The sequence below is a fragment of the Corvus cornix genome, chromosome 6, assembly GCF_000738735.6.
Source record: "Corvus cornix cornix isolate S_Up_H32 chromosome 6, ASM73873v5, whole genome shotgun sequence".
NCBI lineage: Eukaryota > Metazoa > Chordata > Aves > Passeriformes > Corvidae > Corvus > Corvus cornix.
In genome coordinates this window covers 30,450,478-30,467,908 of record NC_046336.1, presented here as the reverse complement: position 1 = coordinate 30,467,908, position 17,431 = coordinate 30,450,478, and the positions used below count along the sequence as shown (strand labels likewise).

The following is a 17,431-nucleotide window of genomic DNA, read 5'->3' as shown; positions in this document are numbered from 1 at the left end:
TACAGTGGCACTTTTAAAATGTGAGAAAAATGAGTTTTATTTTGATCTACTTTCATAATACCAGCGTGTGGGCCAACGTGTATGTATTTGTATTCTAAGAAACACATTATGAAATAAATCCCTGAAAGCCACTTGAAAATAAAACATGAATGTAATAGTAACTCAGTGGACTAAAACAAGCCGAGTTTCAAGAACATTTGGATGGTATCTGATGTATTCTTTCTGCCTTAAAAAAAAAAAAAAGTTAAAATATTTTTGTTCGTAAGGATTTGTTTTCTGCCCATAATCCTCATGACTTACAGAGAAAATGAGCTAGAAAGTTTTGTTTCCAGAGTTCCTGTTTGGTAAATAGGATGGAAGATATCTGCAGAAGAGACTAGGTAGCTGTGTGATTACTGTTGGTAATTTAAGCTGGTGATAGTTCAAATTCCAGAGCAGGGAGTCATTCACAAGAGTGATACACTGATGGATATCTCTAGGAGGTGGTGTTGATTCTAGGATCTGTCATCAGACTGACACGTTCTGGACAGTGTTCTGCACTTTTCTTCTGCAGAACTGAATTGAGAGGCCTCTGCTCTTCGCTGCAGTAAGCTCTCAGTTACCAGTAGTCTCGTCAAGGAATATTGTACTGCTGAGTAATGCAACTGATGGAAGATTCAATGGAGGTGACTACCAGGAGTTAAGAGATGACTGGTCAGTCATTTTCTGTGGTGGTGGTACACAGCCTGCCATCTGCCACAGGTAACCTCTGCTGTCCCTCATGCAAGAAAGATGTGTCTTCTGTAAAGTGGTCAGTGTCTGAGCAGCCCTTCTGTCTTGGCTTGATTTCTGGGTGCATTAGACTGCCTTTCTAGCACCCCGCTAGTCCAGACAACTGGTGGTCATTAGAATGTACTTTCTTTTTTTCTTAAAGACAAGTTCATCCATACAGCTTGTCCTTCAGCTGGTGTGATTTGGGTCTTGTTAGATACAGTCTGAAAGCTGTTCCCGGTTCACAGGGTGTCTGGTTCTCAGTTCAGATTTTAATATCAATGTACAAAAGAGATTTCTCCAATGTACTTACTTAGCAGGTCTCCTTGTTAGCATCAACTTCACTCTGCTAATTGCTTGCTTCAGGGAAATGTCTGCACTTTGAGGTTTCTTTTCCCATAGTGGCAGTGAGTTGCTTAGTGACTCAAAGGCTTGTTCCAGTATTGCCACATGACTGAGTGGGTTAGGACCAGTACTCCCTCCCTGTTTCTCTTATGATTAGATGAAAAAAAAAAAAGCCAAATTAGTACAAGTTGCATATTGCTGAGATGGTGGTGATAAATATGTGGAGCCTGCCATGAGGAAGAGGAAGGAAATGTGATTCAGTGGAAAATGAAAGAAAAGCAAATATATGGCTGTATCATCAAAATGAGAGAGAAGGTGGACATGGAGTAGTGTAGTTCATTTGACTTTTATTTGTCTGTATGTGGAGAGTGTAAGTAGTACAGTCACCAGTGTTCTAGGTGGAAGCTGACAGCCTCCCTGTTTTGTGGATAGGAGCCACTTTTTTAGAGAAGTCTTAGATGCTAAAAGATACCTGACTTTGAGGGAGAGTTTGCTTTTCTGACCCAGATTGTCCTGCCTGCTCAGAGAGAGAGAGTAATATAATTTGTGAGTGTAAGGGTCGTTATTTTTTTAACCTCTGCTTTCAAATGCAAGACTATTGTAGATGTCACTAGAGCAGTTTTTAGGCCAGCACTGACAATATTTGTCTAGCCCAGGTTTGGCTTTGCTTATCCACTGAGTGTTGCTTACTTCCCTGCTGCATGTTCATCCTGTCCGTGTTCATGCTGTTCTGATTTCCCCTCTGCCTTCCCATACCAGATTGTCATCTACAGATACAAGAATAACAAACTGACTTGTAAAATGCAAATTTTACAGCATGCCCGTTTCACCTGAGGTATTGATAGTTTTATAGGAAGGCAAATACCTCTGTTGATTTTTCGTGTTAGTAAGTTAAAATAATGGAGAATATTAGACTACAAGTCATACTTTTTTTTCACCCCCTCTATGTTTATATTCCTAATGTTAGTATATCAGTTACTCTTGCGGAACTGAACAAATCAGTGTAATGATGCACCTTCAAGCCTGAAATCGTGACTTGGAGAACTGTATGTAGCCCTGATCCCCTGATTCTCAAACCTGATAATTAAAATCTTAAGATCAGTTTCAACTCTTCAGGCAAAATGAGGAAGGGAGTAGGAGTGTGCGGGGAGAAGTATTATGGTATTATGCATAGGGAAGAGTGGGGAGCAGCAGAAAAATCGTTGATAGCTTTTCCTGAGAGATGTTAACTTTACTGACAGTTGGAAAATTACTAAATTTGTATTCCTCATCTTCTTCCCCCTTGTAATTTTAACTTCCTACTTACAGAAACGTAGTCGTTGCTGTTACACACTGAAAATAACCCTTAATCTTAAATGTCTGTGGTCTGAAATACCCATAAACATTTGTCCTTGGAACAGTGCATTCAGAGCCCCTTGCTGGGTGGGGATTAGTTATCCCAGTTGTCCGTCCTGGCCCCCGCGTCAGTGCCCATCCCTGCTTTCCCCATGCGGCCGTGCCTCTGCGCACGTGTGAGCAGGGCTGACCTCGGCTCGACTTTGTTTCTGGTTTAGGGGTCAGGGTTGTGCCTTCAAGCTTGACTTAACTGGTTCAGATGTAGCCCAGCAGCTGCCGGGTTTGAATGAGGTAAATTGTGACTGTGCGCTCAGAACGGCAGAAAATAGGTCAAGTGTGGGTTGGGTTTACATAGAAAGCGCTGGCGTCGCCTGGTAAGCCTAAGCCTCTTCTCTCAGCTCAGACAAAGCCGTTTAAGGTAAACTGGGAAGTTACGATCTCCCAAAAAAACTTTCTAGCCTTGCTAGCTTTCTAGCCTTGGTGTTTGTGGCTGGCGTTGGCCTTGATAAGAAGCCTGGGGCGGGAGGGAGGCTGCCCTGGTTGCAGGGGCATGTGGAGAGCCGGGTCGATGTGTTCCTCTGAGCAGTCAGTCAGTCCCCTCTGGAAAGGCGGTGCTGGTCTGGCTGTGCGGGGCAGCACAGCCCTGCAGCCTGCGGTGCCTCTCTGACCTCCTGCCCACCAGCTGCAGTGGTGTGGCAGCTGGGGTAGCCTTTCACTTGTCAGAGAGTAATCAGGAATATACTGTTTATCAGTGGTTTATGCATGCTGTGTGTCCAGAAAGAAGCTGCAGAAGATCTGTATTTAGACTCATGTAAATTTGGTTATTTCCCTCTGAAGTTTGGTGTGGTCTGTGTGGCAGCCACAGTGCCTGCCTGGTAATACCCTCAGGGGTGTCAGTTGCTGCCAGTTTTTCTGTGTTTTAGTCAGATTCTTATCTGTTGCACTGGAAAAAAAGTCTGGTAGCATGGCAGAGGGATACTACCAACCAGTTCATAGACGATGTTCTTGTTAAGATCTTGGGTATTCTGCCTGTCTGCATTTTGTGGTTTTTTTTTTTTCTCATTCTGATGTCAAGCAGGACAATGTTAAGATTGAAGGTTTGTTAAAAATTAGAATCAGTGAAAGAGATTACAGATCAGTGATGTAATCACGTCATGTGGCATGATCAGTGAAAGATGAAAGAAAAAGAAAAGGATTTTGCTGGTTATCAAGAAATGAAAATAAGGAGAGTGTTGTACAGGCCTGCTTTCAAATGTGGGGTAAAAATTGTCATGAATGTGTTTGAGGCTGGGTGCAGGTACAATACTTAATCTTTTTTTTGGGAGAAAGTAATCCAAAAAAATGGCATTAGAGGACTAGTATAAATTCTCAACAGTGTAGATTTTAAAAAGTGCTTTTTGCTGCCACTGTTCTGCTCTCTAAAGACTTGTGGCAGTCAGTAGGGAAGTGTTGACTGTTTTCACACTGCAGTTCTCATACTTAATTTCTATGTAGCTGAAGTTCAGTGCAGTTGTACAAATGATTTGCTGCAAAAGGAAAAAAAAGGGGTTGGGGGCTCATTTTATAGACGCTAGTATTCACTTACAAAACAAGAACAAAACTGAAGGTTCAGGATGCTTTGATCTTTGAGTTTTTCATTTGCACTCTGAATTTAAATGTGGTCCCTCTGCCATTAAAGTCCTAACAAAATGCTTATTTCCATGTGCAGTGCATACTGTGTAAACACTGTAAACAGGACTGTTAAGTTGGTTATGTACTAGTTTTCATCTAATTCGTGTCCTAAATTATCAGAAAACCTCTAAGCAGCCAGAGGAAGCTATAGTTAATTAAGCCACAGATGGTGAGGACTAACGTGGTGTTGACCTTTGTGAGGACTGCAAAATCTACTTAGTCTTTCTCTGTAAAACACTAGCTGAAATGAGTTCCTGCTGATATTAGGAAGATGTCCTTGATGCATGAAGCCAAATGCAGAGACACCATGACCAAGGAAGGAGCTTTCCCAAATGAAGGTTTGCAGGTTCCTGATGTTTGACGTGTGTTGAGACGTCATCTTCAGGGCTCTGATTTAAGCTTTTTTAATGCCAAAAGCATTAAAAAAGCACTGTTCTTTTAGGACTGGTTTACTTGGAATATTGTCAGTTCTCCTCCTCTTCACCTAAAGTGGCGAGTTGACAGCTGACTGGAGTTGCGTGTACCCTCCCATAAGCATCATGCAGGCTGTGTGACTGGGGGTAGGAGCAGCTTCTGGAACACACTTTATTATTATTGTTCTCTGCTCCAGGGTTTCATCTCTTGATGAACTCATTTCTGCCCCTCAAGTTTCTGAAGTGTATTTTAAAATGCTGAGGAAATGTGTTGCTTCAACAGTTCAGGTCTTGTGGGAGAGGTAGCTGTGGAAATACGTAGGCCTTCCTACCACAGTCAGACCTGGCTGCCCAAAATGGAAAAGGAACATCTGGTCATTTGAGCCTTTCAGAGGCGCTTTGTGCAGTCTTTGGGCAATGTGCAGATTCAGCATATCTAGGGATAGCTCTCAGTGTCTTGGATAATATTTTTTTTTGTGGATGGAGTGAATAGGAGAATTCTCATTAGGATTTTGACTTCCTTTTCTGTGGATACTATCTTGAAATTCCTGTTTGATCTTATGGGAGTTTTGAAGCATGGTCAGTGGTCTGAGCAGTTGTTCACCTGTGACAATGAATGATAAATTATTTTTGTCCAAATAAGCTCTCTGAAAATGCTTCTCTGAACAAAAATTTTTCCTTCCTGGTTAGACCAGTATGATATCTTAACCTGCTGGTATGGTCTAGAGTCTCAACCTACTTGTATCGTTTTGCACAAGGATAAAGAACAGATATACTCAGAAAAGCACAAGATCTCTTTGATACTTGGGGAAAATTTCATTCTCTATTCTTCTCAGGACTTCCTTGGAATTGAGCACATCCCCAGCAGGTGAGAATGATCACCTAGAGAGACATGCAGCTGACCCAGTTTTTTTGATAATTAAGCATAAAGTCCAGTCCAGCAGAAGTGAATCCCTCTTTTGATCTAGAAAGGAGGAAGAATATCAGCAAAGATGTAAAAACTTGTTGTAGATTGGCAAGCTTCTGATAGTCACATTGCCTCATGTGACTGTTTTCCAGAAGGGCAGGAGGGGTTATCTCAGCCATGTTTTTCTAGCCCATATGCCCTTTGTCTTCTTCCCAGAGTTGCATATAGTCATTTGTGGAGCAAGGGATACTGCTACTTGAAGGACATAAAGAGCTTCCTACAGTAGATTTGAAGAAGAATTTAGCAGTCCCATTTATTTGATTTGCATCCTGATTTGTGTAAGGATTTCAAATGAACATTAGCATTCTTCTGGAGGAGATATTCCAGGACTTGTGGAAAAACTAGTCTAGGAGAGGGTACTGTACTTACTTTTGTTTGTAAAACTGCTTTCAAATGAGGAAAAAGTCTGGGGGAAAATCCTGCAGGGCATTTATGTCTTTCGGAGGTTAGTCTGTCACTCATGCTGCTTCAACCAAGAAGAGGAAAACTGAAGGTTACAATTGCCAAGGTTCAGATCTGTAGATGGTAATTGTTCCTTGAGCAATATAAACAAAGGGAAAGGAAAGGAACTGGGAACTGCAGACTCATCTGCTTGTCTTCAGTGCTGAACTAGGGAAGAGACTGCAAGTCATCAGCCTTTCTTGTTGTCCTGTCTCCCTGGGAGTTCGTGATTTGTGCTGAAGCAGCGTGGTTAAGGCCACTGCCTTATAGTTTAATACATTATGCAATTAATTCCCTGGGTTTTAGATATTCAGATTTAAGACTAAAGATGGAAAAAAGGTAAGTCATGGCACACACGTTTTTTCACAGACACATGTACACAAAAGAACAGAATTTTTGAGATTACAAAAACTTGTTCTGTTAGTATCTTCCCCTCTACCCTGTGGTTGATACGTTAGATGTGTATTGCATGGATATTTAGAAATTCTGGGTTCTCTTTGATATCATTTACATAATCCCAGTCACACCTGCATGCAGTTTGTGTAATGGGTCTTTGACCTAACCTGTGCCTTTTGTAGCTCATTTTTGAGATGAGCTCATCTTTCTGCAAGGGTAAGGAGATAAGTACAAAATGGACTTTGCAGTCTCTTATTCTAAGTGTTCACATGGAGCACTGTCAGCCAAAGGTGCTAATGTCATGCATCTGGGTAGGAGATAAAGGTTCAAATGTACTATATGTGGGATGGCCATTATCTTCAGTGTCAAGTTCAAAGAAGGCCAAGATGCTTAGGAGGGATGTGAAAGCTAAAAAAAGAAAAGCAGCAGTGTGTGTTGCCTTCAGGAAACAAATCAAAAGTGGTTTAAGATGACACAGAGACTCAAAAACTTTGTGTAAAGAACTGATGAAAATAGTATAATGTTAAGAGTAACAGGGTTGACTTCATGGTACTTAATTGATGTGTATAATCTCAAAATCAAGATACAAATTTTCTTAGATGGGACTGAAGAAATGGCTAAAAATGTACAAGATCTGCACACTAAATGCATTTGTAAGTCAGCCAAACTCAGTATTGCAGTCCTCAGTCTGTTGCTTAGATCCAGTGCTTGTGGATCTGAGTGGGGAAATGTTTGGTGCAGGAATCTCTTGCAGCTGCTGTGAAAGAGCATGCATGGGAAGGAGGACAGATGATTGATCATCACACAGCTCCAGTTCCAGGATCTGTCGTGTTCCCCTGGCAAATCATTCCCTCTTTCCAGTGGTGGTGATGCTTCTGTATGTAGGATCCATGCAAAAATGGATTTGCACAAGTAGACAGAGTAGCTATAATACTCTTTTTTAAATTGCCATGGGAGAGGACATCCTTGAATAAATTTTAGTAGGGACCCTCTTGTGCCTCTGGTAGTGCTAGCAGCATACTTAGCTGATTGGTGCTTTGAACCTTGTGGTAGAGGTCCTGTTGGTCTTCTTCACTTTCACTTTGTTCCAATTTACATGTATTAAAATGGTCATCTTGACTATTCTTCTGGATCCTTTGCAAAAGCATAAGGAGAGAAAGAGTAATTTTCTCTAATAGCCAAAGCATTGATGCATTCTCCATAGTGAAGCACAGCAAATCTCCAAGTGTCAGGAAGTGAATTTTGAATTGGAACTAGATATCCTGTGATCAGTGGGTTAGCAGGAATAATCTCATCCAGATGAATAGAGAGAAATTGCTTGTTTCACTGGAGGGCCTGGCAGCAATGCACGATTCATTGGGTGTTGCTTGTATCTTTGTATTCTGTGGCTGGAGCTCTTCATAATAAATTGTGAAACATCAAGGAACTTGTTGAAGATCAAGGAAAGAAATTACTTGATCTCAGCTGCAGTACTGATAAAACATTCTATGTTTTGTGTGTGGAGAATTGCACTCATTATTTTAGCTGTCTGAAGTTCTCTTGGTATAAATGAATGTTGCTGCCGCTCATGGATTTCCAAGGCCATCTTCTGCATGAGGAGCCACCAGGCTTTTTTTCTCTGCCACAACCTCAAAGACAGAAATAGCAAGTTTGCTCTGAAATAGAGAAATAGGTGTTCTAGGAGTCCAGAGACGAATGGTGAATTCAAGCCATGCTTGCAAGGATGTGAACCAGATTCTCTGCCTAATTTTTTTCCTGTTAGAAGGACAGAGCCACTGAATAGATCTTAATTTCCTAGATGATATCCTACCAAATACTGAATAAGAGTATTTTCCAGGAGAACTGATAATCCTAAAATTAAAACGTCTTATTTGAAACTACCCAATTAACAAAGGCCAACATATTTGAAAATCAGCAATGGTGTTTCGCTGAGAATGCTTGTTTCTCTTAAAGTACTGCTTATGCGTTATATTTGTGGGTTTGATATCTGTGTTTATGCTCAATATGTCCATATTAAATTTTACAGAGATGGAAAACTGATTTTTTTTTTTCTTAATTCATTAATTATTTAAACAATTCTTTGTGCATACCTGTGAACATATAAGTCTTTAGAGGGCATTTTTAGCTTGTAGTAAGACAGTATTTATGAAAGTGTGATCCTATTAATAGCTTACAAGTCTGGCCACATGTAGGATCTAATATACTGGGTTCCCATGAAATAACTTCTAGCACTACGTTATGCTTTTAAGTTTTTTCTAAAAATAGCACAGGGATTTGTAGGCAATCAGTAAAATTAGCATCTAACTACTTAATATTGTATTTTAAAATACATCTAGGAAAATAAACAAAAATGTTACAAGTAAACATAACATATGGTTCTTTTTTTAATCTCTACTTTAGGACGACGTAGACAGTCTAAACCCAGTTCTCAGGGATAACCCGCAGTTACATGAGGAGGTAAAAGCCTGGGTAAAGGAACAAAAGGTTCAGGAGATTTTTATGCAAGGTAATTATGTGGGAAATTGTGTTATTTATATTCTGTGTTAGCTAGTTTAAGGCCATTACTTGTGTGGGACTCATCCCATAGCATTTGTGATATAATGGAGAATATATTTTTTAACTTGGAAGTTATTTTTTGGAAGTATTTATTAATACAAGAAAACAAGACTGTAAGAAGCTGTTGGTGACTGCTTCAGACTGTTCTTAACTTGTTTGATGTTTTAGTGATCACAGCAAAAGCTGAATATCATTAGTCTGAACGTAGATATTTTATGAAGTTTGTTGTGAAAATAAGTGTGTATGAATGGCATCCACACACATTCTGGCATGTTTAAAACTGTTCTGTGCTCTGTTAGTGTTACTGTTACGTGTGGTAACTTCTCAGATACCTGTTTGTGCTTGTAGTTCTTCACAGTTCTGTCACAGATGAAGAATACTTTCGAATTCCTACCCCACACCCTCACCCCCTGACTGAAAAGTGCCTTTCAAATCAGTTACAGTTTGTAACTCAATTCTAATGCTGGGAAGTTGCAGAAAAAGCTGTGTACAATAATATTTACACTGTAGATAAAAGTTACAAGAAAACTAGTATGAATTAGAAGAAATTATTTTGGTGCTATCTTTCTGATAGTAGAAATACTGTATGCATTTGCAGTATATTCATTAGTTTCAGGAAGCTCTGCAGAGGAGTTGCTATTACTAGGAGGCAGAAACCAACCTCTGCGGGTCTGGGCTAAAATCCCCAGGCAAGCAGAAAAGCAGTTTCAGAACAAAAATGCTTAAGCAGTCATTTTGTAAACGAAGATTAGGAGGGAAGCTGTAAATAATGAGATATTTTAAGGACGGCTCTGAGGTTTCCTTGCTGTCTAGTCTCTTTGATAAAACCAAGATCAGAAGACAAAAGGAGTATGGTAAGTATAATACTGAAGTTAAAGTAAAAAACTTCTGTCTTTCCTTCTGTGGAGTTTCTCATTTGACTAGATGTGATTATTCTTACGGGCCACAGAAAAAGGATGCTGAAAAAAGGAACATGTGGAATTGTGTAGATAGTGAGTTGGCATGTTGGTGTTAGTCATTTTAGATTTTAACTTTTGGTATCAACAGATGCAATACAAGTTAATAGTCTGTTGATGAAATTTGCAGACAAAACTTGATTGAGAGGTGATGCAAAATCAAATTAGGGCTGTATGAAAAGGAAACTAAAATTGAGATTGTTTACTGTATTTCATTGGAGTAACAATAGTAAGACTATTGTAAAAGCCTCTATGTACACTGATACAGAATCAATAGCTGAGCAAAGCTCCAGCAGTATTGAAATAGTCATCTAAATGAGACTGCCAGCCCGTCATCCACACAACTCATTCCCATCATTCCAGGAACTGTATTTTTGTCTTTATAGATATAAGTTCTCAAAGAGAGGTTTCTGTCCTTAGGAGTGCACAAATGAATTCTCAAAGAGAGGTTTCTGTCCTTAGAAGTGCACAAATGAAGAGTAATGTAGATGATGAGATGAATCAGTGCCCTTGAAGGCAAGCTTTCCTCATCTAAGGAGAAGCTGTAGATCCACTTGCTCCCCTGATGTGATGTGTGACCTGAGGAGACACAGGTTTCCTCACGAGGGCCTTGGCAGTGCCCCCACCTCAGCCCCATGGGATGGTGGTAAGCCAGCAGAGCCTGCTGTCACATTCTCCTGGGACGTAATCTGCTCCTGGTCACGCAGACTTTATGTTGGCATGAACCCTCTAGTGGCTTACGGACAGCCCTCTGGCAGTGCTAGCTGCTGTAATCTAGTCCTGCTCTCTTCCTTTTCTCCTCCTCTCTCTTCTCTGGTTTGCTTCACCTTCTCCACTACCATTTTCTTCTTCTCTGCAATTTAAGCTATGTTTTCAGTTCTACCTTGTCTAGATGTTAAGGTTGTTACCATATTCTCTTACTTCATGCTCTACAGCATTTTTAGGATCCAGCCTATTCCTTGTTTTTTGTGATGCTGAAACCTTCATATCACAACTTAGTTCTTTCTACTTTGACTCTTGCAGTTAAAACACAGCTTTTCTGACGAAAGAGGAGGGTCGGATAGAAGCATTAAAATCTGGTTCCAAATGTTTGAAAAGCAACATGCCAATTTGAGAAGGGAGAACTTTAGTCAAAATCAGTCCAATTATTTACAAGAAGGAGACCAGGAAAAAATTGGCCTATTTAACCTTTCCTTTGGGCGGCAGTCACAGCAGCATGCTTTGCAGTAGAGATTGTAGCTTTGGCAGGAAAGTAGTTTATTCTTTGTTCAAAAAAAATGAAACTCCTCCCAAACTTGGCCAAGTTGGAAGCTTTTGGGACAAATAAAACTAGTTCAAGGAACATAGTGAAGTGTCTTTGATTTTTAACAACTAAAACACTTGATTTCTTTCTTTCTATTAGATTGTTTTATCATTACAATCTCAGGCTGCATGTATAATAATCCTCTTGAAACATCGAGTGTGCTTCTATTTCCTCATAGTACTGCACAGGCTGTTTCAACAATGTGTAGCTGAGCGTGGTTCAGCCAGGGACTGGAGACAAAGCCAGGCTTTTCCTGTAATGGCTGCTTGTGGCTGGGCTGGGCTGGAGCTGAGCTGGCCTGTGTCATGAAACTGATGTTTAATCTTTCTCCTTCTTCCTGTTGCCCCATCAGCATGTAAGAAAAAAGCCCAACCCACTGTTTTTAAAGTTAGATAAACTTTTTTAAAAATAGATAGGGTAACAGCTGGGATGAAGGACGGACACAGATTAGAACAAGGAGTAAGAGGAAAGAAATTGGCGCTGGGTCAATGCAGGGGAGTATGGGAGAAGCTGGAAGCTGTTGGAGAAAGGATGGAGCTTGTAAGCTGAGAAGACTGGGGGAAAGGACTTGGAAGCCAGTGGCCTGAAATCATATTAATATAACGAGACAAGAACCTGGGGAGGGGCTGGTTCTGCTTATGCAAGAGACTGAAAATCATTGTGCAGTTAGCAGTAGGATGCAAGAGAGGAGGAGCTTGGATAGGAAAGTAGGAATGGCAAATTTGCACGAAGAGACACAGGCAGAATTTTACTGAGACTGTCTGGATAAGGCAGAGCTTTGGGACAGCCATTAAAAGTTCAATGTGGAGAATGTGGATAGGTCAGGCAGTGAGTGAGAAGTGTGGGAGCTGAGCTGGAGGCGTTTTGTAGGGGCATATGGAATAAGGGTTGGAGAGAAGCCATCAGGAAATGTGTCCCCACGGGAACCCCATGTGGTCCAAGACCAGAGATGTGAGACATAAGCTTGTAGATGCTTCCTCTTTTTCTGCCCTTATGTACCTGTGCTGGCACACTTCTGGCCCTTGTCTGTGCTGCTGGAAACATACTCAAGGCATGAGTTAAGGCTGGTGGCTCAGGGGGTTCAGGAGGTCTCAAGGTTTCAGTTGTGCCATGAATGATGTGGATGGGGGTAAGAAGGGTGCTGTGGTGGAGTGTTTCTCTTCCCAGCTGGTTTTAAAAATGAGATAGTCACATGCAAAAAGTATTTCAAGAGACCACTTGGAAATAACTAAATTATTACCGCTTTTGCACTTCTCTTGATCTCTCAAATGTTGACATTAAAAACTCCTCACAGTAGCACACTGTCACATACAGAGGGTATAATAGAGACCCAGTTGGTGTGATGGTGGATATGTTTTACTAGAGAAAGCTGTCACCTGTGAGGTCCCTGGCCTGTTCGCTGCAGATGTTTGAGCTTGCGTAATGTACTGGGCAGGGCTTGGAAAAAATGATCTTTAGGGAAGACAGGGGAATTCTGGCCTTGCCTGTGTGGTTTAGCAACTGAGCACTCTTAAATCACTTGAGCTAGGCTGTTGGGAGTTTGTCACTGACTGGTTTTTCCTCCCTTCCTGTTTGCCTGACCCGGGAACCCGGGGCTTGATTGCGGAAGTAGCGAAACCCACACAGTTGGAACTGAACTTGGTGGCAGTGTTGCTTGGTCATGCAAAATGCTACATAAACACCAAGTGCAATGAAACTTAAAGAGTTCCAGTGATCAAGTTCCATGATCACTGAACATGAATAAAATTGTTAAGTCTTGATTTCTGGGTCTTGAAACAAACTGTAAAATAGGTACAGTATCATACTAGTTCCCCTCCCCATGGGCTTTTGGAGGTGAATTAAACTGAGCTTTGCAAAATGTGTGAGGTTTCTTTGCATTTGGTATGTCTGCAAACAGGAGCTGAAGTCTTCTTAGCATTTGTGTGCTTGAATGTTCTGTGTGGCCATAGCAAGCACGGGATTGTTCCACTGCCTTTCTGCCTGTTGTAATGGAGAGAAATTCTGTGGTCACTTATGGGAAGGACTTGGCAGCTGCAGAGCCTAGCCACCAAGATGTAAATCTTTTCGCCAGCAAAGCAGCTGGGCATGTGACTAGCCTGTTAAATAGCTTCTGTATAACCTGCTGCTGCCACTTTCTAGCCTTTCAGATTAGTTTTCTGTGGTTGCTCTTTGTAGGCAGGAATTTTCCCATCATGTGTCATCATAGTTGCAGAAACAATTTTCTTATCTAACTAAATCTGTGTTGAAAATGTTAGCAGAATTAGCCTTAAAGCATGCTTAATATGTATCATTTGCGTTTCAAAATGTCTTCCTGAATCTCTGGTTAGCTGTCTATGCCACGTGCACTGTATGTTTGCTATGAAGCAAAAAAAAAAAAAAAAAAAGGCAGGAAAATTCGTGTACGCCTTTTTTTCCTTTTATTTTTTCTGCATTCCTCAATGGCTTTTTTATTTCTTCCTCTTCTAAAGGTCCGTACTCCTTAAATGGTTATAGGGTGAGAGTGTACAGACAGGATTCTGCCACCCAGTGGTTTACTGGCATCATCACTCACCATGATCTCTTCACCCGCACTATGGTGGTTATGAATGACCAGGTGAGTTGATGGATGATACTCAGAAAACAAGCTGCAAGTAAACTATGCCTTGGGAGGTTCTAATATTTGTTGGTATCACTCAGAAACACACTGAGCTGGTTCAGTTCCAGCAGGGTGAAGGTATCACTGTGCTGAAACTACAGCACAATTGCTTTGGGCTATCAGTTAAATCCTCCTGAAGCTGAGTGTTTGTGCAGTGATATGATTAATACCAGTCCTGCAGTTTCTTCTGCTGTTGCTATTTGACTAGTGAAGTCTTTGAAGTGCAGCAATCCAGTTTGAAGAACTGGTCTTCCCTGTCTGCTCTGTTGAGAATTTCTTTTCACAAGGATGAAATCTTTCAGCACTTCAGTAATGATTACTTTTTCCAAGCAATTGAAATAGTCACTTTCTGCAATTTACTGAATTAAGCATTTACTGCAGCCCTAATTTGTATTTGCTATGGTGGGTTTTAGTTTTATTTCAGAATTTGATGTTACAAAAAGTATTAATACTGGTACTTTTGATGGCAGTAATGAATTCTGTTTCAGGAGAGTAGAGTAATGACTCAATAGTAATAGAATGAATGACCCATCTGCCTTGAAATGACTGACAAAACCGTGTGTGACAATAAAAATTTAAGACTAGTCTATTACTCAAATTCTTCCCCTTAATTTGCTCAAGTTAATATTCCCCAAATGTTACTTTTTTCACTTTGTGCCATATTCTTTGACGATCTGGTTAGCATTTCCTACTTTATGAAATATTTCTCACTAGTAACACTCAGCAGTTTTAGAGTTCGTCTTTCCAGTCACTTTGGTTCTCTTCTTGCAGCAGTTTTGCTTCTGTAGAAAGCAGTACTGTAATGTGCTTCTGCAGTATAATTTATAGTATATTAAATTAATCTTATAAAATACTTTTATGTTGTAATTACTATGTAGGGGTTATTCTATGAATAGCTCGTTAAATCTCAAATTTGCAGGTCAGTGGAGGGGGAAGGAACGGGTGCTGGGTTATTCTTTGCTTTTTAAAAAAATTATTTTTGCAGTGACACGTAAAGACACATTTGCTTTGGTTTGACACTGTTCCCAGCATTTGTTGTGTCATATGTCAGTTCTGCTTGTCAGGATTAAGTAGGCTTTTCTCTGATTAGTCTTCGGCACATAAAGTAGACTGGTGAACACTGATATAGAAAATACAGATTGGGCATTGTCTGAACATCTGTGGATTGTTATTTTCTCTCTTCTCTTTTTTCTTTTTTTTTTTCTACATAAACCAGGTGTTAGAACCCCAGAATGTTGATCCTTCTATGGTTCAGATGACCTTTCTAGATGATGTTGTTCACTCTTTGTTGAAAGGTGAAAATATTGGCATCACTTCACGCCGGCGGTCTCGTTCCAACCAGAACAGCAACACAGTTCACGTAGATACATTTATCTTTTTACCTAAGTATTTTCGTATATTGCGAATGTTAAAAATACATGTTTAAAGACACTAATTAACATTGCATTTAAGTCCATTAATAAAAAATTATTTTTAGGGTCATTATACACGTGCACAAGCAAATAGTCCCAGACCAGCAATGAATTCCCAAACTGCAGCACCAAAACAGAATTCTCACCAGCACCAGCAACAGAGGAATATTCGGCCAAATAAGAGGAAAGGCTCTGACAGCAGCATGCCTGATGAAGAGAAGATGAAAGATGAAAGATATGATTATATAGGTCGAGGAGGTAAAAACGGTTAATGGAAGGGGGAGGGAGAGCTTCCTAAAACTGTATTAGACTGAAAATGTGATAGACATGTTTTTATCTTTTACAGAAAACCCCAAAACCAAAAATAAACACTTTCTTAGTAAAAGAAGAAAACCTGAAGAGGATGAAAAAAAATTAAATATGAAGAGACTGCGGACAGACAATATCTCAGATTATTCTGAGAGCAGTGACTCGGAAATTTCAAATAAAAGATTAACAGATTCATCCTCAGAGCAAAATTCAGAAAATGAGTTAAAAAGCAAGAACTCTTCAAAGATAAATGGAGAAGAAAGAAAATCCCAAACTACTGAGGGAGTAGAACAGACACTAACAGATAGACGGTCTCCATGGGATGAAGTACAGCAGGATAAAAACCATGAAGAGACTGAAAGACTGAAGTCGTCAGTCTTGGATCAGCAGGAAAAATCTTCACTCCATGCAGCAGAGCAGCCAGCACTTCATGAGCAGAATGCCAAGGATCCACATGTTCAAGAGTGTAATGCAGAAAAACATCATACTGTGGAGTTAAAGAATGAGCAGTTTTTACCCAGACCACCTACTCCGAAATGTGTTGTTGACGTTACTAATAAAAACAACTCTGAAAAGGAGAACCAGGATAATGCTGCAAGTACCTTTGGTTTGCAAGCAGTTCAGAAAATAGAATCTCACAGCAGTGATTTAAAGCAGCAATTTACAAATGCAAATTTCCTTGAAGCAAGGAAACAGGAAGCTGATCAAGGTTGGGTTAGCAGTGTTGGTAAAACGGATTTGATACAACCTGGGGTTGTAAAAACATTACCAGTAAATGAACACTTAAATTCTGAAAAAGTGCAGTATGGCTCATTTATGTCTTCGTTAAATGTAGCTTCTGTAGCAGAAGAGAGTAAACTGCGTAAACAAAGTCCAGTCCCCGATTCTGTGAAGTCAAAATCTAGTGCTTCAGTTGATCATCCTAAAACAAAGTCACCTGATGTTAAGCCTAAATTCACCCAATCTTCTGATACTGTGAAGTCTAAGGTTAGTTCCCAAAACAGTCATGCTACTGGATTAACAAGGTCAGCCAATAAAACTGATCATGATTTGCCTAGGTCTAGTTTTCATCCAGTTCCAGCTAGAGTTAGTGCTCTAGAAGCTACTAAGAGTCCTCTTATCATTGACAAGAATGAACATTTCACAGTATACAGGGACCCCAGTCTGATTGGACAAGAAACAGGAACTAATCACATTTCACCTTACTTGCATCAGCATAATTATCCTCTGCATTCCTCATCCCACCGAACCTGTTTAAATCCAAACGCTCATCATCCTGCATTAACTGGTTCATCCCATCTGCTCGCTGGGTCTTCAGCTCAGGCTCCCTTGTCCGCTATTAACACTCACCCCCTTAGTAGCGCATCTCACCATTCTGTTCATCACCCTCATCTACTTCCCGCAGTGTTGCCCGGAGTGCCTGCTGCCTCCCTGCTGGGTGCCCACCCGCGACTAGAGACTGCTCATGCTAGCAGCTTAAGCCATTTGGCATTAGCACACCAGCAGCAGCAACAGATGTTACAACACCAGTCTCCACATCTTCTCGGACAAGCTCATCCTTCTGCTTCCTATAATCAGCTAGGGCTTTATCCAATTATTTGGCAGTATCCAAATGGAACACATGCTTACTCAGGACTCGGTCTGCCCTCCTCCAAATGGGTCCACCCAGAAACTCCTGTTAACGCAGAGGCTTCCTTGAGAAGGGTAAGTTGAGATCCTTTCTTAATGACTTATTTAGCTGGGCCTGGTGTTTCCCAGCAGTGATTTCCTAGGTACAGATGTGGTAGTTTGTGTCACACTGAGTATACTGTGCTGGTGGGGTTTTTGAGTAGGCAGAGAACTAGGAATGGAACTACAGCAGTAACCACTGTATCATGGTGGATGTGCGTAGGGAGTTTTTCCAGACCTTGATTTCCTAAGAATTCTAAAGAAAAATGAAATG

General features: G+C 40.6%; 1 protein-coding gene across 5 annotated transcripts in view; it reads left to right on the top strand.

Moving 5' to 3' along the window:
• Nucleotides 1-17,431, top strand: part of JMJD1C (jumonji domain containing 1C) — a 158,834-nt gene that overhangs the window by 111,399 nt on the left and 30,004 nt on the right. For 2 of the 5 annotated variants that reach the window (XM_039554088.1, XM_039554091.1), the window contains 5 exons: nucleotides 8,719-8,824; nucleotides 13,602-13,726; nucleotides 14,985-15,128; nucleotides 15,246-15,438; nucleotides 15,506-17,193. In XM_039554088.1, the coding sequence (XP_039410022.1) occupies nucleotides 8,719-8,824; nucleotides 13,602-13,726; nucleotides 14,985-15,128; nucleotides 15,246-15,438; nucleotides 15,506-17,193 (2,256 nt within the window). Of the gene's footprint in view, nucleotides 1-8,718; nucleotides 8,825-13,601; nucleotides 13,727-14,984; nucleotides 15,129-15,245; nucleotides 15,439-15,505; nucleotides 17,194-17,431 lie in introns of those variants that run through there. The other 3 variants (XM_039554090.1, XM_039554089.1, XM_019286550.3) reach the window with 3 other exon arrangements.